The sequence below is a fragment of the Carlito syrichta genome, unplaced genomic scaffold (assembly GCF_000164805.1).
Source record: "Carlito syrichta isolate Samal-C Ts95f unplaced genomic scaffold, Tarsius_syrichta-2.0.1 Scaffold302919, whole genome shotgun sequence".
Classification (NCBI taxonomy): domain Eukaryota; kingdom Metazoa; phylum Chordata; class Mammalia; order Primates; family Tarsiidae; genus Carlito; species Carlito syrichta.
In genome coordinates, this window is record NW_007247015.1 from 237,098 (window position 1) to 262,221 (window position 25,124).

Here is a 25,124-nt window from a genome sequence, read left to right on the forward strand (position 1 = left end):
TCCTCCTCCTCTTCATCTTTCAAGGCGTAGGTCCCATATGACCTTCTAGGTGAAAGTTTTCTGATCCTCTGTTGGACTAGTTGCTCCCCTTCTTGTCTTCTGTAGCAGAGGCTGCCCCTCTAACATAGCTCTCAGTACAGTCTGCCCTGGGGTTTGTCACCCCACATGTACTCTGAGTACATTGATGATAAGGGACCTTGTCTCTAACTTTCCTTCTCTGTCTGTCACATAGTAGGCTTCTGCAGTGTTTGTGGTTAAATGAGTCAGTGACATTTACTCGCTTTGGTTCTTGTTTTATGAGCTGTCAGCGTCAGAATGGGGACTTTGTGTTTTTCCTCTTGTTTGTGCCTAAAGAGGGCCCTAGTTTAGATTGATGATACCCTAATTACAAGCACCAAAAGTATGGGAATTCTGTATAAGCCGGGATTCTTCCTTGCTGCTGTTGTTTTCAGGTTCTTGTCTTGCCATGACTGTGAGTTTTGTTGGAAGGGAGGTAGTGCTCTGTTCAGAGACCTGCACTGGGTGTGATATAGTTCACACATGGGAAAACTCACAGGTGGTTTACTAATCAGTTACTCTGCCCTTGGCCTTGGGAAACAGTGGTCCCTCCTATCTGGGGACCAGCAGGTACAAATTCACATTTTTCCTTGCCAACAGCCTCAACATATGGAACAGAAAGTTCTTTGTTGATCATAGAAAAATATACATGGTTGAAGGTAGAAGGAGCTTGGGAACTATCTGGTTATACTGCTTTCATTTTACAGATGGAGAAAGGACTTGATCAAGATTACACAAGGCGTCGGTCAGTGATGGAAACAGGTCGAGAAATGAAATGTCATGACTCTTTTTTCCAGTCTACTACATTGTTAATATAACATCTAATATTTATTGCTTGCTTGCTATGTGCCGGGCACAGTTTTAAGTGATTTTAATTCTGGTTTATAGACTTGGGAATCATTCAAATCTATTTTCTGCTTTGACAACTCTGGTTTTTAGTATGGTCTTAACGGCAGTCACCTAAACAGTGGGGTGGAACAGCTCTCCAAAGTGCTTGCTCCCAGATCACTCCACCTTTATGAATTAAGAGATGTCCTCCTGGTGATGTCTCCCTGTATGCTGGAGAAATTTCCAAAGGGGAGTTCAGAGTGTATTGGGAGAACGGTTGAAGAGATGAAGCAAGTTCACATAAGTGTTAGTGGATCTTAGTTTAAGAATACTGACATACTTCAAGAATGGCCTGTTTGTCAAGCCAGGCAGTAAATGCAGTTCTAGAATAGCCTCAGTCCAGGATCTTTCTGAAAAGATTCCAGTTTAGGGTGGAAAGATTCCATTCAATAAGCACGTACTGAGCTCTTGTTATGTACAAGACCCTGGTATTGAGAAATATACACAGAGGAAAACAACACATTTCCTGCCCTCCTGTAAATAATTGTCTTCTCAGAACCTCCTCCCTCCAGTGTAGTTGGGAAGATAGATAAGTACATAAATAACTGAAATCAGACCAACTATGGTAAATATGGTAAGGAATGTAAACAAAGTAGGAGTTTGGGAGAAGGAGAAATCAATCCCAGCATGACCAGAGGATTCCTGAAGGTGGAGAATTTATGCTGGGCATTGGAGGGAGTTTATTCCTAGGAGAGGGAACAACTTGGGCAGTAGTCTAGAGGCAGAAATGCACAGGGGTGTGTCTGTGTGCATGTGCTCATGCATTGCAGGAGAAATACGGAGTTGGTAAGGACCAGATATAAGCTGAAATGGTGGACTATTGTCAAAATGTGGAGAGGAAAATAAGGAGAACACAAACATTTATCAAGGATCTCCTTTGTTTTGTGGTTTACAGTATGGTAGAAGCTTTACACATTATAATTTATTTAATCCTCACAGTCCTGTAATATAGAAGTATTTTTTAAATAATTTTTTTTTATTTATTATTTATTTTATTTTATTTTTTTGTTGCTGAGTTGGAGTCTCACTCTGTCGCCCAGACTGGAGTGCAGTGGCCGCTCTCGGCCACCGTAGCCTTGACCTGCTGGGCTCCGGCGATCCTTCTGCCTCAGCCTTCCAAGGAGCTGGAACTACAGGCACGTGCTACCACACCCGGCTAATTTTTTTGATTTATTGTGGAGATGAGGTCTCGCCAAGTTGCCCCAGGCGGGTCTCAAACCCGCGGGCTCAGGCAATCCACTCACCTCAGCCTCCCAAGGCGCGGAATTACAGGCTGAGCCACCGAGCCCGGCTAATACAGAAGTATTTATCACAATTCTAGAGATGAAGAAATCAGACCTCAGAAAGATTAAAGTGACTTCCCCAAGGTCAGGTAGCTAATAAGTGGCACAGCTTGGTTCAGTGCTAGATTCAAAGGCCCGTGTTCTTTCCTTTATGCTTCAGGGCTCCAGATGCCATACTAGGGCTCTACTTACTCTAACTGCAGGACAGAGGTTAGGGTGGAGCAAAGGAGGTTCCAAGACGGGGACATTGGTAAGGAGGCTTACACCATGAACAACTGGCCTAGTATGGAAGCTGCCTGGTCTATGTCTGCTTGATTAGTTTAATAGGTAAGCATTCTGGCAGCAACCACAGTACCGTAATAAATCAGTGCATTGCCATCCAGAGCTAGGAGAGTCTTAGAACCAGTTGACAGAGGCGTGGGCACCCTTGTGTTTTAGGTACTGGTTCTGATAGGAGACTAGTGGTTCATTACAAAAGTGTCATTTTAGGGAGGCAACACACTTGGCACATCCTGTTCCTTCATTTTCTCACCCTCAAATTCAAGTAGAATCTGAACCTGTAATGGAGGAAAGAGCACTACAATTGTATTAATTGTATTAATTAATTGTTTTAAGAGTCAAGAGGCTGGCATTCAAGTCCTAGTTCTGCTCACTATCTCCTGTGAGTCCTCAGCCTCCGTTTCTTTCCTGTAATGGGATAAGTATTTTAGTTCACTTCTGACACCTCATCTTTTGCTAATGTCACATATTGCTTTGCTCTTCCTGGCTTGGGACAGTATAAAGAAGTGGCTGAGAATATGAACCTGATCAGAGAGACTAGGGTTTGAATTCCAGACTCTCATCCATAGTGGTTAGACATATAGACTCCAGAGTCAGACTGCCTGGCTTTGAGTCCTGGCTCTCTCACTTGCTAGCCGTGTGACTTGGGCAAGTTATTTAATCTTCCTGAGTCTCAATTTCTTCATTTGAAAAATGAGGATACAAATATTACCTACATCATGGGGTTATTATTAGAACTGAGATAACTTATGTTAAACAGCACAGTGCCTGATGCATAATAGGTGTTCAATGAATGTTAGCTTTAATAATAATAATATTGACAATTGTATTAATGCCCACTTAGGGTCTGCTTTTATAGAAGGTATATTTATTAGGGCTGTTTTCCCTACTGTCTAACTCTGGCATTGCTCTTTCTTTCCATTGCCCTATCAGGAAACTTTGACACATCGGATTGTTCCAGCACAGAGTTGAGAAGCATAACGTTGACAGAAAGTGTCTGTAGGAAAAGAGTCAATAAAAAGTCAGTAGTATGTTAGGAAATCTTACCTGACTTGTGTTTTCATCCACCTCTCTCCTTAGCAGAAGGCATAGGGCAGTGTATTTATTTCTTTTAGCACAGTCTTCAACAAAAGTGCTGAGCAAGACTCCTCCAGTTCCCTTGCCAAAAAGTACAGTAACAGTATCTCTGAAAAAGTGGGGCCTAGTTTGGTTCTTCTTTCTATCCAGCTTAAACCCCTCTGGCCTTAACTTAAGCCATTTCTTCTTGTTTCATTTTCCATGAATATGGAAAAGTTTCTTCTGATTATAAAGGGAGGATGAGATGAGATCAAGATTTTCTCATGAGAACCTTTTCTGTACTTAAAACCAGAATCCAGTTAGGCCTCATCTTCTCTTCTGCCGGCTAAACAGCCTTGGTTTCTTTTCCCTCACTCTTAAAACCTATTTTCCATTGCTTGGATCACATTGGTTATGCTTCTTTTCTTTCTCTTCGGTTTTTCTGCTTCCTGGCAGTGACCCAGACTGTGCTCAGTCTGCTAATAAGAGTCCAACTAAAACAGCTTAAGGGAAGAATAACTTCAGGTGTCTCCATCCATTCATTAATATTTATTGAGTGACTACCCCATGCCAGGCCCTGTGCTAGGTGTAGGGGACGCAGAGATGAAGCATACATAGTCTCCACTCTGTCCCTAGCTCAGTCTAGAGGGAAATGTGTAATAGAATGTTACAGGGACTTGATGGAATTATGCACAAGTGTAGGAAGTTGGAAATTGGTTAGAAAAATCAGGAAGAAATATGTCGTCCCTTTTGTAGGTTAAGACTTTTGTAGAGGAGGGGCAGAACATAATGCAGGTGGGATGGTCAAGAGATGCCCTGAGTGATAGCACAGGAGCTTGGTTATTCCAGAGGTGGTGGACCAAGAAAATGACAGGCTCTGATCTGGCTTTTAGAACCAAGGATAGAGATTCCATAAGTCTTATTCCTATCTGTGCCTCAGTGGTGTTTTCTGTCTTGAATTTAGTGTGATGTATTTCTTTTTTTTTCTGAGTTGGAGTCTCACTCGGCTGCCCATATTGGAGTGCAGTGGCCGCTCCCGGCCACCGCAGCCTTGACCTGCTGGGCTCCGGCGATCCTTCCGCCTCCGCCTTCCTAGTAGCCGGAATTACAGGCACGCGCTACCACGCCCGGCTGATTTTTTTATTTATTGTAGAGATGAGGTCTCGCTGCCCAGGCGGGTCTCGAACCCGCGGGCTCAGGCAATTCACTCACCTCAGCCTCCCAAAGGCGCGGGATTACAGGCTGAGCCACTGAGCCCGGCTGATGTATTTCTTGTTTGTATACTTGGTGGCTTTTTTTGCTCTAAAACTTCTACAGAAAGTCTAGTTCTTAAGCAGTAGAGAAATTTCATTTCCAGTACAACAGAAAATTCACGAAGAATTGAGAGAGTATTGTCTGCCTAGCCAGGTACAGCCTGTCTAACATCCAGTTGCAGGCCAATTCGTCTGGCCAGGATTACCTTTGCCAGCCCAGCCCTGTACCAGAAGGAGGTATGGGAATGAGGACAGGGTTCCAGGGCCCATCTGGGTACTTGGTGAGGAATGCTAAGAAGGTTTAAGCACTGTGAGAGTCAGAAGGTCTTGCTGAGAAGGAAAAGGGGCCCAAAGGAATTTGAAATGCTGCCAGAAGGAATCAGGACTACCCAGGCACTTGGAATCCTGCATCATGTGTCTGAAAACTTCTCAGTTCTCTCCCTCTGCCTTTGTACTTGCTATCAGTTTATTTGTTCCTGCCACCCAGTTGTGGTTTACAGAGTAGCTGGATTGCTTTTCAGAGCTGCAGTTAATCTGGGGAAGCCATATCGCAAGCTGGAATAAGAGTTACTAGTTATCGAGTGCCTACTACACACCAGGCACTGGTGTCATATGAGTGCCGTATACATTAGCTCACTCAATTCCACAACAACCCTGTAATGAAGGTATTATCACCCCCTGTTTATAGATGATGACAGTGAAGCACAGAGAGGGTAGGTGTTATGTCCAAGGCTACCTGGTTAGTAAATGACGGCCAGAATCTGAATCTGGGACCTAATGCTCAAAAGTGTGTGCTTTCTACTTCCCTAGCGTAAGATGGCTCCAAATGGCAGAATAACACAAAGGCCATAAAGGAATTCTGATATTTTTTTTTTCTTTTAGGCCAAGGATTGGCAAATTATGGCCACAGATAGTATGTGGCTCACCACCTGTTTTTGTATGGGCTGCAAAATAAGAGTGCTTTTTACATTTTTCAGTAGTTGGGGGAAGAAAATCAAGAGGAGATTAATATTTTGTGACACATGAAAATTATAAGAAATTCAAATTTTAGTATCCACAAATAAAATTCTATTGACATATAACCACAGTCATTCATTTACATATTGTCTATAACTGCTTCTCTCTTTACAAAAGCAAAATTGAGTCGTACTGACCAACACCACATGTCGCACAAAGCATAAGATATTTACCATCTGGCACTTTACAGAAAAAATTTGCCAACCCCTACTCTAGGCAACAAGAGGGGCCCAGATGGGGCTTAAACCTATGGCAGTACTAAAGGCAAAGAGTTAAAGTTCAAAGCTGTTCAAGGTTGTCCTTGGAAGTACTGCAGTGGCAGTGAAAAAAAGGAATGTAACCAAATTTCTGTGGGCCCTGGAAATAGTTTCACAAGACCTCAGATTTGTTTGGGAATAAAAAGCATAGGAGGAAGGACTCTCCAATGTGTGGCATCTCTCATGGACACTAAAGAGATATTTTATGTGTGAGGTAATTCGTTCAGATTCATTGGGGCCCTTTTTTGTACCAGATACTATGTTTGATGCTGGTAATACAGAGATGAAAAAGATAATGTCCCTGCCTTTGAGGAGCTTGTGGCCTAGTGGGAGTGCTACCTCTGCATGTGTATCACCTGCTCTAAGTGTTATAACAGTGTACTGTGGGTTCCATTGAATGCTGAATGTAGTAGATACAGAGTAGATACAGAGTCAGCACTGCTTCCATGACTTGCAGGACTCCTCTCAGTCATTTGCGATGGGCCTTGAAGGATATTACGTGTTATTTTTCCAAGAGCTACACATCAGGCTAAGGGAAAGCCTGATCTGACAGTGTGAGCATTTGGAGCTGATGAGGATGGAGGAGAAAGACACATTAAAAATGGTTTAAAGATTCTGTGGCTGGGTAATTGTCAGGATGATGTGGTCTGACAGGGAAGAAGAAAAATTGGAGGAAGGAGGCAGTGGATGAGGGTTGGGGACAAGTCCAGTTTGGTACATGTGGTTTGAGGTAATGGTTAAACAATATCCAGCTTTCAGTTAAAAAGCTTTGTTAGAAATTTTGACACAACAGCGCAGAATTCACATTTAAACTGCATTTTCAGAGTGTTTCCACTGGGGAAAGGGAGAAATAACTATTTATTTCATATAGAAGTTGACAAAGCAACTTTAACTTATGATAGGCAGAGCTATGGGATTAAAAATAGCACTGAGGGCAACTCCCTCGGGTTCCCTCCCACTGTGGGAGCTTTTCTGTCCTCTTAATAAATCCTGCTTTCTTAAAATAAAAAAATAGCACTGAACATAGAATTAAGTCATCAGATTGAAAACTAGCAGTAATCATGCATTGGGCACAAAACCCCATTCATGCCACCTGCTGTTCTCAGCATCTCCTTTATCCTTCAGGCTCTGTTACCTATTGCCTGTGAGATTTGGGCCACAAGGAGACGGAGCCAGAGCTCATTTATCTCTAAAAAAGTGGGTAACAGGGAAGTGTCAGCTTTTATCTTTTGCTTGAGACTCCTCAGAGCAAACGGGGGGGGGGGGTCCATCTCTGTCATCTAGGTCCAGTTACATCCTTTTGAGTCTGGAATCCCATAATGGAAACAGAATCTGAAAATTTTAACTCAGACCCTTGTTAAGTCTTCCAGTGCTTAATGTCAGCATTTTCAAGTATTCAAATGTCTGATTTTAAAGACTGGGGAAATCTGTGCTTGCCTTGTGTATACTTAATTACTGGAGCAACTTATAGGTTTGGGGCATGTTCAGGTTCACCGTTATCTTCTCTGGTTCTCTTAAAGAAGTCAGCATTTTGACCGTGTGCTGTGGCTCACACCTATAATCCCAGCACTTTGGGAGGCCAAGGTGGGAGGATTGCCAGAGCCTACGTATTTGAGACCTTCCTGGGCAGCTTGGCGAGACCTCATCTCCACAATAAAAAAAAAATTAGCCGGGTGTGGTGGCATGTGCCTAAAGTCCAAGTTACTTGGAAGGCTGAGGCAGAAGGATCACCTGAGTCCAGCAGGTTGAGTCTGCAGTAGCCATGAGTGTGCCACTGCACTCCAGCCTGGGTGACAGAGTGAGAGACTCTGACCCAAAAAAAAAAAAAAAACAAAGTCAGCATTTTGATATTTGTTCTATTTCTGCTTTTTGAAGGTTTTTATATCAGAGGCTGATGGAGAACTGAAGAACGTCAGCTATTACAGAGGCCACTGAGACAATTCCTGTGCTGGAAGACACCGACATCCTGACAGGAGCATTCTTTCCTTTGAGATTTCAAGTTTACAGAGGATCACCTCTTAAAAGTTGAGGAAACCTTTGGGTAAGGTGGCATGAACATTTTAGACCAGAGGAAGGGCCAGGTAAGAACTTGCCTAAACAGATCGTGATTTTCAGCATTTAGTTGGGCAGCTGGGATTAGCTGAGCTGCCTGGCATGCCTCAGACAGTTACTTAGTAAGAGGGAACACATTTCTACTAGAATAATGTGGCAGAGGGTCATAGGGAAAACCAGGCAGTAAGTAAAACATATTTATTTACTTCTAATGAAGAAAGTGAACAACCACATTATAACATAATAAAATACAACAGAAGTATAAAAAGTGAAGTTCTTACACCTACCCAAACTCATTCTCCCTAATAACCATTGCTAATTATTTGAGATGTGTCTTTCCAAGTTTCTTTTTAAACTTACATATGGCATATATGATGACATTTTAAAGTGTTCTGTGTTAACACTCTAAGCTGAGGTTTCATCTTGCCTGGCAGGTTCTGATCATTGCCTCACTTGTAGATTTGGATCACATGAGGGCTGAGTGAGAGTGGTTTTGGCCTGATCTGTGAGTGTTCATAGTCCCTTGCTGCTATGTGTCACCCTTTTTTAACTCCAGCTTCCTAGTGGCACCATTGTATTTCCCTGCTTTGTATCCCAACCAGCTTCCCTTCCTGAGTTCTCCCCTTCTTTGAGGGCCCTACTGTCCTTATGGTTACCCGACTTTGGTTAATAAACATCCATTCATAAGTGTACATTGAGGCCCCCTCTGTCTCTGCCTGGCCCCATACTAGGCAGTGGGGAAAGAGAGGAAGAAGACACTTCCCTTAGTCTTTGCCCCCTACCTTCTCCAGTTGCTTGGCAGGATGAGGACCAGTTCTGCCTCTGTGGCTTCACTCCCTCTCTAACACACCTCTCCTCTTTCTCTTCCTTACTATCCCTGCTGTCCCTCGGTTGTAGGCCCTTCCTACTTTGCCCTGGGCTGCTGTCACAGCCTCTCCAAGTCCTCAGCCTCTCTCCAGCCTCCAGTTCTCCACATCACAGTCAGTTTCATGGCCACAAGACTCAGCCCAGTCACCCCCAGTCCCTCCCCATTGCCTGGAATGGTGATTCGCGGTCTACTCTCCAGTCCTTGGGGTCCCTGAAACCCTTTCAGGGGATCTGCAAGGTCAAAACCATTTTCATAATAGTTCTAAAATACTATTTGTTGTTGCAAAGCAACAGTGGGTAAGACTGCTAGTGTCTTGGTCAAGGCAGTGGCACCAAGCTGCGCTAGTAGCCGTTGCATTTTCACTGCTACACACTCATAGTTTTTTTTTAATGCCATTTTCACTCAAGAATGTCCTTGATAAAGGCAGCAAAAAATGTAAATTTTATTGAGTCTCAGCTCTTGAGTACACATCTTTTTAATATTTGGTGTGATAGAATGGATATGCTCGTAAAGCACTTCTGCCGCATACCTCCCAAAGTTCTGGAATTACAGGCTGAGCCTCCAAGCCCGGCCTAGTTTTGTTTTTCCATGAAAGAGTGACTGGTTGTTGGGAGTTGGGGCTGGAAGGGGGGGACAGGGACTGGGTGTCAGAGGGCCTCATAGGCTGTGTCATAAGCTTGGGAGACCTGACGGCAGCCAGCCTTTCTCAGCTTTATACACACCACTCCCCACTTAAATCTAGACCTGTTTGCTCTTTCTTCAGCACACAATTACTTTTCCCCTTTCCTGTCCTTCCTCTTGTTATTCCTTCCATCAGGAGATGCAGTGACAGAGCTCTGAAAGCTGTTTGTGATCCCAGAGTCAGAACAGAGGGAGAAGATGGGCCTGAACCAAAACCTTTTGTCTGTGGGACTCTCACTCCCAGCCTGTCTGAGGCCTGTGATGAATCCCCTGCTGGCACCCTTGCAGGCCTCACCCGCAGGTTCCACTGCAGCTGAGCGAGACACTGCAATCTGCATGATGCTGCTCAGCCTCACTATACACAGGCCTCTTAGGGAAGAACACCTTAGTCCCTTGCAGTCTCACAGACAGACCATCCTTTGAGCAGATTTTAGATGACTTCTTTCCTCCATCGTGTGTTAAACTTGACTAGCTTCTGTTTCAGTGTACCCTTTCCTTATTCCCTACATCATAACAATGCCATCAGAAACCAAATCACTCAACTAATGGATCAGGCAGAACAACGTAACCTGACAGCAGAACTGCTGTGAAATACTGTCTTGGACTTTGGTTTGTAGTTCATCTTTCATAATACGACAAAACACAAAATACAGAGTCATCTCAGAGGAGGAAGAAGAAACCTCCGATAAATTAGGTTTTAGATTAATGACGGTAATGTGGTAAGAATGCCTTTGTATTTACAGAATCTAGACCAGTGCTGCCCAACTTTTTGACATCATAGCACATGCCGAAAATGATACTGTTACACACACTTGAGTAGCAACCCAGGGACCAGGGGCCTGATGAGGGGATCAATATCTCATTCACAGCACATCAGCAGGGAAGCTCTATGCTAAGATTTATCAACAAAAGCATTCTTGTTGGTGCCTGACTAAACTTGAATTCAGCCGGCTCGGTGGCTCAGCCTGTAATCCCGCGCCTTTGGGTGGCTGAGGTGAGTGAATTGCCTGAGCCCGCGGGTTCGAGACCCGCCTGGGCAGCGAGACCTCATCTCTACAATAAATCAGAAAAACAGCCGGGCGTGGTAGCGCATGCCTGTAATTCCAGCTACTTGGAAGGCTGAGGCGGAAGGATCGCCGGAGCCCAGCAGGCGAGGTTGCGGTGGCCGGGAGCGGCCACTGCACTCCAGTCTGGGCGACAGAGTGAGACTCCAACTCAAAAAAAAAAAAACTTGAATTCAGAGCCAGAATGTCTAGATTTAAATCCCAGCTCTGCCACTTACTAGCTGTGTGGCTATGGGCAAATCACTAATCCCTTTGTACCTCAGTTTCTTCATCTGTAAAATCTGGATAATAATTCAACTCACCTCGTAGAGGTGTGAAGATTAAATAAGTCAGTATATGTAAAGTTGTATTTGTAAAGGGCCTAGAATGCTGCCTGGCATACAGTAACCGCCATGTAAGTATGTATATGTGCCGTAACTACTAGGAGTGTGAACTGTATCTGCTACTGCTCCTACTTCAAAGTCGTGAATGTTCTGGGGTTATTCTCCCCAGACCCCTCCCCATTGCCTTCCCCTCCATCCTGCATTTCTTGGTCTCAGCCACTTCCTTTCAGTTCCTGTTTCCATCCATTTTCTCATTCTCTGTTGGTTTTGCAACCCTCAGGTAGCTGTGCCTGAGAAGGCAGCTGAGTTGGTAATTATACACTTCAGCTTGCTCTCACTGCTGTTTCTTCTCAAGAAAACTCTTGTGGCTGGAGAAGATAGCTTGTACATGTTGGGAAGACCTTGAAAAGAACTTGAAAGTGGTTGAGAGAGGAGCATAACCTAAGTTTGCAGAGTTGAGATAGCAAAGTCATGTTCTTCAGGGGGGAGATGGTCATCTTTGGTATCACACCCCAGATGTGAGAGCTGGTGAGTTCTCTATAGGCACTGTCAAAATTTGGAATACAGTTCTGGTGACTGGGGACAGTGTGGCTCATGAGACTTTATGGAGAAATGACATAATTCTTTCAGAAGATAGGCCTTAAGTCTACCTCGTGCGGGAGAACAGTGGACAGGTACTTGCATGTCAGGAATATCTATTACTGTTTTAGTCCTCCTAGGTGAGACTCCTCGGCCCTTTCTCATGTGCTCTGTGAGTTCTCTGGATCTCTCCCCATGCAGGAGCTAGGCTGGTTCTTGGATCTGTATCCTTAACACCTACTGCACCTCCAGTATGATCAGTAATTGTTGACTAACAGTTTTACAAAGAGATGAAGCATGCATCCCTATTTTAATGGCGAAATCAAGATAAACATATGCCAGGAATAGGAACACTTACTGTTATTGATGATGGTGGGATTGCTTGTGATCTGACCTGCCATCCCTCCCCCACACCATGCTCTGTGCTTCTGCCAGCCTAAGTGATTGGCAGTGGCCTTCGCCAGCCCTGCTGCCCTTCTGCAGGCCTCAGTGGCTCCCTTCCTCAGCCTTGGACACTCTCTCTCAGGCCCCAGCCTGGCTAGTCCCACTTACTCTTCAGGTCTCGGCTCAGCTGTCTCTTCCTCTAGTTACCCAGCTGGTGCTTCCCTGTCTCAGCACTTGTCCTACTGTGTTGACACTGTTTTACATGTCAGCAGATTTAAATGCCATACAGGCAGAGACTGTATCTTCTCCTGGCTAGAAAGCAAAAGACCTTTTGTGTCATTGACCTCTTTTTGAGGAGTTTGTTAGGGAATTGATAGAATTCCTGAACTGAATTCGTGGAGCTGAATAGCCTTATTCTACCCTGTCTGCAGAGCAAAGGTGTGCCCACATTTCTTTCAGATTGTGCGCCTGGTACCTATAGGGCCTGAATGACAGGTACTACACCTAACACTTAATATATGCATCTTTTCATGTCATTTCCATTTCGGTGCACAGTTTCTGATGAATTCTCTGTGTCTGACACTGTGTCGTGACTTGTAGGAAAGACAGAGATAAACAGGGGACAGTCTTCTCTTTAGGAACATGGGGGAGCTCTCAAGGTCAAATAAAAGCAATGCTTTAATGGAGCTTCTCGCGGGGTATTTGGGAGCAGAGGGTGGAGCACCAACTCTTAGCTCTGCTCAGTAATACCCTCTGGTTCTATCGTGCCTAACTGATTTCCAAAGTGTTTGCACAAACCTGAACTCATCTGGAGGTATGAGGGAGGCGCAGTGTCAGGAACTGTTGGGTTGGGTTTTGATGGCCTAGAAGAATTCCTAGGCAAAGGGACACAGGTGAGCCAGGGTACAACTAGATTGTGGGGTCTCATGCCCTGAGGAAGCATTAATCCCATGAGTATGTATGTGATGAAAGCCCTACAGCCCTGCCAGTGGGCTCAGATAAAAAAAGTTTTTTATTGTATCTTGGGTATAATGACCATTTGTATTCCTAACCCTGAATTGTACCCCACATCTTTAAAATAAAAATTTAAATAAATAAGCTTTTTTAAAATGTATCTTGGAGGCATCCATCACCTCTGATAAAATAGTGTGTAGAAGGCTAGGCACTGTGGTGCACGCCTATAGTCCCAGCACTTTGGAAGGCCAAGGTAAGAGGATTGCTTGAGCCCATGAGTTCGAGACCAGCCTGGTCAACTTGGCAAGACCTCATCTCTACAATAAATCAAAAAATTAGACGAGTGTCATGGTATGCGCCTGTAGTTCCAGCTACTTGGAAGGCTGAAGCAGAAGGATCACCTAAGCCCAGTAGGTTGAGTCTGCGGTAGCCATGAGCGTGCCACTGCACTCCAGCCTGAGTGACAGAGTGAGACTCCAACTCAAAAAAAAAAAAGAAAAAGTAGTGTGTGGCAGGCTCCACATGAGGAACTAGCTATCCCTTGGTGAGACTAAGATACCTCTCCCCCCTACACACACCCACCACCCCATGTAAACAGGGAAGTTAAGCATGTTTCTTTCACTTCACCATCTTCCTACATTTTTCCTTCCTAGTTTCAGAAACAGCTCTCCTTCAACAAGTTCTGTTTCCAAGGAAAGTCTTAACCATTTGTCCCTTCTGGCGTACCCTCTTCCATTGAAATCCATGCAGAATAGACCAGGTACTCTATCTTTTTGTATGTAAAGCCATAAAATCTAATATTGAGTGTGCAGCAGTGCTCAGAGGTATGCCTCTTGCACGAGAGGCTCCCTCAGCCCTGCCGTGGTAAAAACCAAGTATAAATTGTCGCTAACAGGGTTTTCTAGTTAGAGTCGTAAGTGTGTCTGAGCATCCCCTGTGAATTATAACGCTGCCAGCTCTCCTGCTGCTCCTCTGCATTGCCTGCCTTTTGGCTGTTTTGCTTGTCCTTAGGCCCTCCATCAGAGCATGGACAGGGGAAGGAGAAAGCTGAAACCCAAATCTGTCTCCTCTGCACTTGGCCTGCAGTGTTGATGAGAAAATAGATGGGGACGGGTTGCCACTGGATTGCTCACAAGGTCAGGGCAAGGGGACAGCGGACAGTCTGCTGCCACTGTGGCCAACACCCCCTCCCTGAGCTCCTGAAGATGAGTGACCCTGTGTTTTATTTCTATAGAATTTCTTGTTATGTTTAGTAAATGCATTTGGGCAGGGATTTTCCTTTTAATTTACCTTGGTGAGGGTGGGTGTTCCAGTGCTGATATTTAAGTTGTTTTTGTTGTTGTTGTTGTTGTTTTGTTTTGTTTTTGAGTCAGGGTCTCACTTTGTTGCCCAGGCTGAACTGCAGTGTCACTATCATGGTTCACTGCATCCTCGACTTCCTGGGCTCAGGCAGTCCTTCCACCTCAGCCTCCCAAGTATCTGGGACTACAGACACATACCACCACGTCTCCTTATGTTGTTCAGGCTGGTCTTGAACTCCTCGGCTCAAGCAGTCCTCCCCGCTTGGCCTCCCAAAGTGCTAGGATTACAGGTGTGAGCCACTGCACCCAGCCTGATGTTTAATTCTTTGACTTTATCAGGTGTTACGATCTCCACACACATCTTGTGCTTGAAGCTGTTAGCTAGAGTCATATTTTGAGAAACTCTGTGGGTTCCTTTTTCCCATGTGTTTATCTTTTCTCTAAAGTATAATTGAAAATCCACTATCCCCCAAGTGGAAGGAAGAATGCACCTATTGAACTGTCAGGCATTTGACTGTTTAACCAGTGCTTTCTGGATTGTGCTGTTGAAAAGTGCCATTCTGTGTGCTTTCTCCTAATGGCTACTGTGTGCTTGCCTCTGAGGACAGTGTATAGATGTGTATCAGTATTAATCAGTCTTCCTAGCAGACTTGCCATTTCTTTTAGCTTGTGCAGCCGGATCCTCTGAGAAGAGAGTGGGCCTTTCCCCTCAATGGGCAGAGAGCCAGCTTCCATTTTAAAATCTCCTAGAAAAAAACCCAACAACCCAGAGCCTGTGTTTATTGAAGGTTGGTCTAAAAGTCTCTCACATTGTATGCCCCATCAGCACTCGAGTGCCTCCATTTTAGAAGGATGTAAAGGTTTAATCACCCTGGTGGGGATTTAGACCCAGAGACTTCAGAGAAATCTTATTATTTCTAACTGCAGGCAAAGAGTATTAAGGCTCCACTCTGGATCAGGGGCATGACATGTTCTATAAGTAATTTATCTTTAACAGGGGAAGGCCCATACTAGAGTGTCTTAGAAACAGGACTGTGATTGGGCACTGGTTCACTGTTCCTCCTCTTCTTCCCTGTCTCAGTGTCTTGCTTATTCTTTCTGTCCGACCCTTTCCTGCCCTCTCTGTCCAATGTCTGAATGTCTATCACAAATCCTCCCTTTAAGATGGGGAGCCAGGTGCATGCCAGTGAGAGATAATAATGTTTTTGCAATTAGTGACCTCATCCAGCAGCCTGGTCTAGACCTGTCAACTGCATACTTCTGAACAGGCCCTACCTGCAGCCTTTCCAATCGAGGGGCTTTGGTGAGAGGACGCTGTGGACTCCACAGATACTCGAGGCTGTGCTCTTGAACTTGGAGTCCTTTGGGCCCATTTGCAGCCCCAACCCCAACCCTCTTGTTATCATCACAGAGGTCATCTCTACTGTGACTTTTGTACCCCTGTGCACATCCTTAGGGGTGCTACTGAGCCTATGATCCATCTGTATGACGCCCGACTGCCCCCACCTTTGCCTGGCTCCTTGGGTCCTGCCTTTCTGGCACTGAGGCAGGAAGATGTCACAGGTGGCCTTCTGCTTATGGACTCATTGTTCTGTTTGGGGAATATAGTTTGACTGGTGGCAGATCTAAATCCATGTGCTAATAAGCTTGATTAAAGCAGGATTCTGCTGTCCTCTTTTAATCTAGCCTGCCTGTCTGAGCTCCTTCCCACAGTTAATGATCTCCTATAATGGTTTTGCCTTTAGTTTTGCCTCCTGGGTCAAAACAAATCAATAGTCCTCACAGATATTTAAAAACCATCAGTATAAAGCTCCTGCCCACCCACCTTTTCCTTCTGGGAAAATTTATAGCTTGATCTGTGCAGTAATGTTTCTCTTACATTTCCTCTTGTCTCTCAGAGATGGGCAGCAGTGAACCCCTTCCCATCACAGACGATGACAGAAGGAAGAAGAAGAAGCGGAAGGCCCGGGCCACTGACTCCTTACCGGGGAAGTTTGAAGGTTGGTCATACAGCTCTCCTAGATCCGACCTGTGGTTCCCCAAGCATGGGAGAGGCATCCTGGTAGCCCACGGGTCAGAGCATAGGGTGCATCATCTTAGAGCCAGCTCTTGGTTATCTGTGTGATAGGGAGGAAAGATGAGGTGAGGGACTTTACACAGGGGAGTAACAGAGACAGCAAGGATGGAAAAAGCTCTCAGATGATGCACTGGCTTCCTTTCAATGGTCTGAGCATCTCATCAGGAGGCAGAAAGACCAATCTATCAAGTCGTCTCATGGAGTGAGATTGCCTAAGAGTGTTCCAACTCATCCTCAGCTGTTCCTGAGGGGGCTGCTGAGAGGTAGGACAGCCACATAGAGGAAGAGAGAAACTTAAGTCTCCTGTAAGCCTCTCAGAGGTTTCAGGCACCTGTGCTGTATGTGTTTAACTTCATTTTAAAGAGTGTTCGTTGTGTACAGGGGACATGATGTTGGGTTATCAAACATTTTGGACACTCTCTACATGCAAGGCACTAGGTTCAGTGTGGGTCCTGTTATCACTGGGCATGTGATGGGGTGAAGTGAAGCATCAGACACTTGTGCAAAGGCCTGAAAGGATCAGTAGTTAGTCCTTGGAGTAGCACATCCCCCTTCATCTGTTTTGTTTCTTTTCTTGCAAGACTGGAAATAGCTTCCCCTCAGGGTCCCTCCTTCCATCCTTGCAAGCACACTAATGAGTTGACTGTTTTGTAGAGTGGCTCTAATACGCACTCTGTAAGTCAGGACTGTTGGACCTCCAGCCACCTACCTGTGCTGATATGTGTAAAGGACTAATGCTGAAATGTCCCATGTGAAAGAAGCATGTCATTTAAGACACTTGCAAACAACAGTGTGCCACCTGTTCTCATAAATAAGGCAAGGTCAAACTATGATTGAACCAAGAAGGTACTTTATGCAGGTTTGTTTGTTGTTGTTGTTGTTGTTGTTTTGTCTGCCTTTAACTCAGACAAATGTGTGTGGAGTTGGGGTGGGGATAGGGGAGAGACAAAGTCCCAAAGGTTTTAGAATTGTTTCCTAATCAACAGGTCTTTTGCACTTTCAATGAACACAACAGAGTATTTCCTGTTGCCTAAGGATAGCTTGTGCGGTGAGAGGACTTCTGCTAACTAAGAGTGGTAACATCTCATTTAATGGTTTAAAGTCTTCTGCTCAGGTTTAAATGCTAGGCTGTCTCAAGAGGAAAAGGCTGAAGAATGGAGGCCAAGGGAGGTAGAGGTCAGCTCAGCAAGGACCGTGATGGAGATATGGCTTCCTTTGGAAGGGCTCAAAGAGCTATGCTGTTTGTGAGCCTGGACAGGTCACAGCTTGGTTCTTTCAACCCAGGCCTATTACTCTGTTATGACCACTATGACTCAGTACCCCAAAAACCTCAAGGCATCCTTTGCATCCTGCTTCTGTCTCTTATTTCCTGTGGCTGACTTCTGGAAACTTCTCAGAAACCTCCGATGACTTCCATTGTATGTGGTATAAAACAGAACAGTGTTTTATTCCCCCTTTATATCACCAATGCTTAGCACAGGGCTTGGCACATAGTAGGTGCTCAACAAATGAGTAAATAAATGAATGATGGTCATTCCAATCATACCCCATCTATGAGGATCCTCAGATTCCCTAAACAGATTTAACCTCTTCCTTCCCCTGCTTTTTTTTTTTTTCTTTAACTGTACCTTATCCCTCTAGGGTAGTACTCACCTGTGCTTGGTTTATTCTGGGCCACTTGTGCATGTTTCTGTCTCCTCCACTGGACTGAGGCCCTTAGCAAGGAGGGACTATATTTTATTCCTCACTCTGTCTCTGTTATGCTGTCTGGTACATGGTAAGTGCTCAGGAAGTATGTGCTAAGTTGAAACTCTTTCACTGGCCTTATCTTTAAAATGAGGAGCAGGATGTCTTCCACATGGTCTTGCTGAGAAACTGAGTCTTGAGGTAGCTGGAAAGCTACATGTCTTCCACATTACTGAGTGCTACAGAGTCATCGAACAGAGTCTGTTCTGCCTGTGCTGTCCAATTGAGGAAGCTGAATGACAGAAGCTCTTCTTCCCATCTGAGCTCACGGTGGGGTGACTCATCATGTTATTCCTCTCATCTGTTTCACCTCTAGATGTGTACAAGCTGACCTCTGAATTGCTTGGAGAGGGAGCCTATGCCAAAGTTCAAGGTGCTGTGAACCTGCAGAATGGCAAAGAGTATGCTGTTAAAGTGAGTGTCTCATCTGAATGCCAGGATTTTTTTTTTTTGGAGTCTCACTTTGTCGCCCAGACTGGAGTGCAGTGGCCACTCCCGGCCACTGCAGCCTCAACCTGCTGGGCTCCGGCGATCCTTCCGCCTCAGCCTTCCGAGTAACTGGAATTACAGGCGTGCACTACCACGCCCAGCTAATTTTTTGATTTATTGTAGAGATGAGGTCTCGCCTGCCCAGGCAGGTCTCAAACCCACGGGCTCAGGCAATCCACTCACCTATGCCTCCCAAAGGCACGGGATTACAGGCTGAGCCACCGAGCCCGGCTTGAATGCCAGGCTTTACTTGGCAAATAGTCATTCCTAGTTTGTCCTAATGCAAATAAATTTTACATTCCATAAGAATGAAAGCTCTGAAGCTATATTCACTGGATCCAAATCTTGGTTTCTCTACTGGCTTACTTACCGTGTAACCTTGAGAAAGTTACTCAACTTCTCTCTTTCAATTTCCTCATCTATAAAATGGGTGCAATGATAGAACCTACATAGAATTGTTGTGAGGATTAAATGTTAATAAGTGTGGAGTGCCTAGAATAATGCTTGGCTCATAATAAGTCACTTATTATTCTGACAAAGTCAGCTTCAGGGAGTGGACAGCTAGATTTGGAAGTAGAAGGTCTACCTGAGTTTCTGTTTTGACAAGCTATTACTATTTGACTTTGGGCAAATACTTTACTATTTGAACCTCCTTAAGCCTGAGTTCCTGCATCTCTAAATGATGAAACCTGCCCCTCTTTCTCATGAGGTGGTTTGAAGATGAAAATAAAAATGCACCAGTGGAGGTGTTATAGAAACACTTCACCAATTACAAAACACTGTACAAGTGATTTGGTTATCATGATGATGAGGATTAAAAACCCAAGTGACCAAGCACTCAGCCTTGGGGCAGGAGAAGTGGCTTCTGGCCTCAGTGCTGCCTTTAATTAGCTGCATGGCCTTGGAGTGGCTCATGTGCAGAAGGGCTGGATCTAGAGCAGCGGTTCTCACAATGTGGTCCCCAGACCAGCAGCATCAGCATCCCCTGGGAACTTGTTAGAAATACAGGTTCTTGTTCTCACTCATAAGCAGACCTTGAACAATTATAATACTATAAGAAAGCGAATGGTAGTAGTGGGAAACTGGGGGGGGGATTTGGCAGTTGAGGGAAACTGCTAGGAGAGGGAGGGGCATATCTCATCAAGAAGGGTACCTGCATAATCAACGTTTGCATACCTAACCCTGAATCATACCCCACATCTTTATTTAAAAAAAAAAAAAAAAAGAAATACGGGTTCTCTGGCCCTATCCTTACTGACTCAGAAGCTAGGGGTGGGCTGAGCAGTATGAATTTTTATTTTTTTGAGTTGGAGTCTTACTCTACCACCCAGACTGGAGTGCAATGACACACTCACGGCCACCCCAGCATCCACCTGCTGGGCTCCGGTGATCCTTCCGCCCCAGCCTTCCAAGTAGCCGGAACTACAGGCACATGCTGTCACACCCAGCTAATTTTTTATTTATTGTAGAGACGAGGTCTCACCAAGTTGTCCGGGCTGGTTATGAAAGCAGTGTGAAGTTTAACAAGCTCTCCAGGTGACTCTGATACTCACTAAACTCGGAGAACCACTGATGTAGGTAGGGGAATTTTAAACAGTTCTGTGTCAGGATCACCTGGAGAGCTAATAGCACACAGAGATCCAGCCCTCTTGATATAGGACAGGGCCTGGGTCTTTGTAGTTTTACCAAGTTCTGCAGATGATTCTGATACCCACCAAAGTTTGAGGACTACTGATCTAGAGAAAAGATTTTATTAAGTCCAGGGGAGCAATCCAGTCTTATTTCCAGTTATCCACCTGAACCACCAGGTCTAAGCACTGCCTCATTCTGTCAAGCCCACCAAACTGACTCCTGAAAGAAATGTTTTCTTTTAAGCTGGGTGCAGTGGCTCACACCTATAATCCCAGCACTTTGGGAGGCGGAGGCGAGAGGATTGTCTGAGCCTGCAGGTTCAAAACCAGCCTGGGCAACATGTTGAGACCTCATCTCTACAATAAATCAAAAATTAACTGGGCATGGTGGCACTCACCTGTGGTTTCAGCTACTTGGAAGGCTGGGGTGGAAGGATCACCTGAGCCCAGCAGGTCAAGGCTGTGGTAGCCATGAGCAGCATGCCACCGCACTCCAACTTGGGCAACAGAGTGAGATTCTGACTCAGAAAAAAAAAATTTTTTTTTTTTAACCAATGCACACAGTCCCTCCCAGCTGTGGCTTATAAAGGAGAATGCTTCTGTTAAACCATGTTCCTTTTTGCTGGAGTATTGCTTCACATGGTAACAAAAGAACTGTCTCAATTTCTTTTTGGAAACAGATCAGTATAAATTCAAGTAATTTTCTAAAAACATGCCTAAGTATGGCAAAAATCACAAATATAAACTGATTTTCAAAGACTTGAATACATTTATGGATGCAAGATCTATTTCTCCAAGATTAGATCACAAGAGGAAAATCTGGCCCTTCTTCCACATCCCCCGAACATCCTTGGGTGAACACTGGACCCTGGCATGGCAATTCTTTGGTTTCAAAAGTTCTGCCTGTGCCTCGTGTTTCCCCGACTCATTGAAAGCTCCCTAGAGATGGGCCACTTCTCCCGGTATGGCTCCATAGTACTTGGTTTATTACAGCTTTCTCTGGAGGCACCCAACTGATGAATCCTAGAGTCTCAGAATTGGAATGGAAGTTCACGATCATTTGATCCTGGATTTCCTCTATGACTCCCCAGACAGTTGTCCATGTTCTACTCCTCCATCTCTAGTAGCAAGAGCCCATTATCTCCTCAGAGAAAACTGGGCTGTTTCTGGAAAGCTTGCCTACTAGAAAGTTCCTCCTGACTTTGATCTGAAATGCTTGGTGAGTGAACTTGAAATAGCTTCTGTTCCCCAGCCCTGCACCTCTCTGTTCAGAAAATGGGCCCACAGTGGTTTACTAACAGGCCAGGATTTGTTAGAAAATTGCCACAACATAGTGGAGAAGTTTGAAGTCTCTGAATGAAGGATCAGGATGTCATCATCCTTGCTGCCCCTCTGCACTTGGGAGTTCTACAACAGAGCCAGGCTCTGCAGAAGAGTTGCCCACAGGCTCTACTTGCAATGGTTTGGGGCTCTGGATGGGTCCAGAGAGCTTTTCAGAGATAGCCAGTCCCTGTGTAAACCACCTGCTCATCTGCTGGCGTATTCATCATCCAGTCCTTCAGTCAGCATTTGCCAGCATCTTCCAGCATAGGTGTGGAGGGGGAACAGCCCATGGTATCATAGGAGAGACAAGGGCTCGGGTTCTCTAAGACGTCGTAGAGGGTCTAAGCAGGTGTAGGATGGCACAGGCTTTGGAGCCAGCTGTGGGCTGTGGTCACATGTTTCACACCTTCCTGTCTTTTGATGTCGTTGTAAGGGTTAACTAAGATGGTACAAATAAATTTCTTAACACAGTGCCTGCCAAAGAGTGAATTTTCAGGAGGAAGTGCATACTGCCGAAGGCATTGCAGGAGGGCAAATGAACTGAGCCTCAAAGCTTTAGCTCCTCTTCACAGTGACCTCCATCACCCTCTCCCTCCCTCTAGCACTAGAAGACCCTTCAGTAGAGGTGGTAAATGCTTACCCCTAAGGCAGAAAGAGATGCCCGTTGGGAGTAGGAGCTGAGTAAGATAGTTCTTTGTCTTACTGGTTGCCTCAGTCTCCCCTAGGCAGCTGGGGGCAGCAGCTTCCTATGCTTTCTTGGCATTGTGATGGGCAAGAGTCAAATGGGCTCAGCTGGGCTGAAAAGCCCTCGGGCCAGTCTATTGCTTTGCGACAGAGACACCATACCTGTGTCATCAAGGCCTACCCCAGATTTCCACTCAGAATTGGACTTGGACTGAATTTGGCCGTGCATTCTCCCAGGGGGCTGTTTTGAAGTCAGATGGGTATACATGACAGATTTTATTCCTCCCACAGATCATCGAAAAACAAGCAGGGCATAGCCGGAGTAGGGTGTTTCGAGAGGTGGAGACGCTCTATCAGTGTCAAGGAAACAAGTGAGTACAGTGTGGGGAACTTGCTGTTTCTTGGGGTGGTGCTTGGCCGCAGAGAAGGCTACTTCTTACCATCTCCTCCTGACCCTATAACTTCATGCAACTCCTTCCATCCTTTGGTGTTAGAAAGAGAGGTAGGAAAAGCAGCTGTAACAGCAAAGAAGCTATCTGCTCATCTGAAACACCGGTCATGCCAGCAATTCAGGCAAGTTAGAAGAGTGAGCAACTGAATCAGTGACTGCTTGAGGAAAAATGGGGTTTATTTCTCTTGAGTACCTGTGGAAACCAGGTTGACTGAGTGTTGCCTGGTGGAAATCTTTAGGGACCCGCTTTAATACTGAGATGAGGATAAGGATGAGGAGAGCTGTTGAGAATGTGTACTGCTGTTTCTGCTCGGAGATTTACTTATGTGCAGATACACTGAGGTACTGGAACCTTGTCTAACACTCCTTCTAGACAACCGGGCCCTGGTCATCCCTAGCCCCGGCTCAGTCTGCCTGCCACCAGCTCCAAATGAGTGGTTCTCCCACTGTGGCTTTAAATCAAGGTCACCACTAAGACTCTGCTTCCTGCTCTCTCCCTCCTTGGCAGGGTCAGCAGTGAGCCAGTGGCCTGGTATTGATGGCTTTGTTATTAAGCTTGGAGGATGGGAGCTGCTGTTGATTTAACTCCAGGCACTGCCTCTACAATTTTCTTTCAAATTAGGCCATTCTGCCCATCTTATTTGGGAGCCTTCACACTAGTAAAAGCCTGGTGTCTCCCAAAGTGGTCAGCATTTTTTTATGAGGGACAGATTTTTATTTTTGGCCCTGCAGCTTCTTAGTTCAGCATTAGAGACTCTACTTGGTTTATTTTGTTCTTTAAAAGAAAAAAAGCCCCCAACACCTCCAATATCCAGGCTGGTGGCTTCCCTACTGAGTTACAAGACGACCTTGTTGGCAGAGCACTGAAATGCTCGGGCAGACAGAGAGTGCTCACCGGGGAAGGCCACAAGTGCTACGGTGGCCAGGAACGCGGCCGTTTCATTAAGCAGCGCTTAGCAGTTAGGGTCTAGCGGTGCCCACGTTAGGCCCCAAGTCTATTTGACAGATGTTTCCATTTTCTCCAGGCAATGTAAATACTGCCCCATGATTTATGGGCAAGAGGGAGGGCAAGTAATTATTTGCTGCTTGCCTCCAGGACACACACCTACTATTCAGTGTTATTAGCCGCAATTGCTTCCAGTCGGCTGCAGATTTTATTCAGTTTAATGTGACCGGGACTTTTTTATAACTCTACCTAGTGGGTTTTAGGGCTGGGGTTTGACAGCACAGACTTGGTGAAAACACCAGAGACTAAACATTATGGAAAGATAAGGTGACCTGAATCTTGCTAACACCATTGGCTGTTTCCAGACGTGGGTCTTTAATAAGCATTCCGATTTCAAGTTGATTTCTACCCTGCTACAGGGCGTTGTGTATTTTGTTGTTGTTGTATATTTGTAAGTAGACTTTAATAAATAATACCATTTCCCCCCTTTTCCCTCTTCTCCTATTTTCCCTGTTTAAGGAACATTTTGGAGCTGATTGAGTTCTTTGAAGATGACACAAGGTTTTACTTGGTCTTTGAGAAATTGCAAGGAGGTACTTACTGTTGACTATGTGTTTGGACTTCTGATTAAGACCCAGGGTGGTGATCATCCATCATGAATCCTAGAGACTTCTAAAACAAGTCAAGCTAATAAAAAGGATGAAGGACTTAAAAACTGCCCTTGATTTGGGAGAAGGGAGGCCGGAGGGAAGGATGATAATTAGCATTTTGCAGAGCTTAGAATGTCACCTGTGTGGGCATTTTATAAACGCCTTTTCATTATAATAGGAGTCATATATAGATACATTTAGTCATCGATTTATCAATCCCGTTTTGACACATTCTCTACTTAACTAAATTAATTAGGGGGTAGAGGCTTTCAGATACATTGTGAAGTCTAGAAAGGCTAAAACGGAGGAAGGAAGATTCCCATTGTTTGGGACACAGACCCAGGATGGAGAGAAGGCCTGAGAATGTGCTGTCCTTCAAATGGAAAGATGCCATCGCCCACACATGTGATCACTAGGATGTATATTTAAGTTGCTTTCTGATGTCTTGAAGGGGATAGAGAAGCTCTTTTCCTCCCCACCACTCCCCCAACCCTAGGACACATTTGCAAGGTAGAAGGTGCAAGGATGTCTGGAGCTGCATGGAGAGCCATACAGAGGGCTTGGTGGTTGAGGGGTATACTTTAGAAATCAGCACAGCTAAGCTTAAGTCTAGCTCTAGCGCTTACTAGCCATGTGACCTTGGGCAAGTCATTCAGCCCTTCCAACAGTTTTCTCGTCTATAAAATAGGAATATTGACAACACCTACCTCATTGGGTTGCTGTGAAGATTAAATGAGATAATTCATGTGAAATACTTAGCACAATGTCTAGTAGGCACTAAGGGCGCAATACATGTCAGCTATTAATATTACTAAAATAATTGGGTATGCT

At 45.0% G+C, this 25,124-nt stretch overlaps 1 protein-coding gene across 2 annotated transcripts in view; it reads left to right on the plus strand.

The window, feature by feature from the left end:
* The window catches only part of MKNK1 (MAP kinase interacting serine/threonine kinase 1), a 42,508-nt gene that overhangs the window by 1,834 nt on the left and 15,550 nt on the right, over window positions 1-25,124 (plus strand). The window contains exons 2-7 of one of the 2 annotated variants that reach the window (XM_021711931.1): window positions 7,966-8,131; window positions 13,649-13,755; window positions 16,195-16,296; window positions 18,436-18,533; window positions 22,538-22,617; window positions 24,163-24,236. In XM_021711931.1, coding sequence (XP_021567606.1) covers window positions 13,740-13,755; window positions 16,195-16,296; window positions 18,436-18,533; window positions 22,538-22,617; window positions 24,163-24,236 — 370 coding nt within the window. In that variant the 5' untranslated portion in view covers window positions 7,966-8,131; window positions 13,649-13,739. The remainder of the gene's footprint in view (window positions 1-7,965; window positions 8,132-13,648; window positions 13,756-16,194; window positions 16,297-18,435; window positions 18,534-22,537; window positions 22,618-24,162; window positions 24,237-25,124) is intronic. The other variant, XM_021711932.1, reaches the window with a different exon arrangement.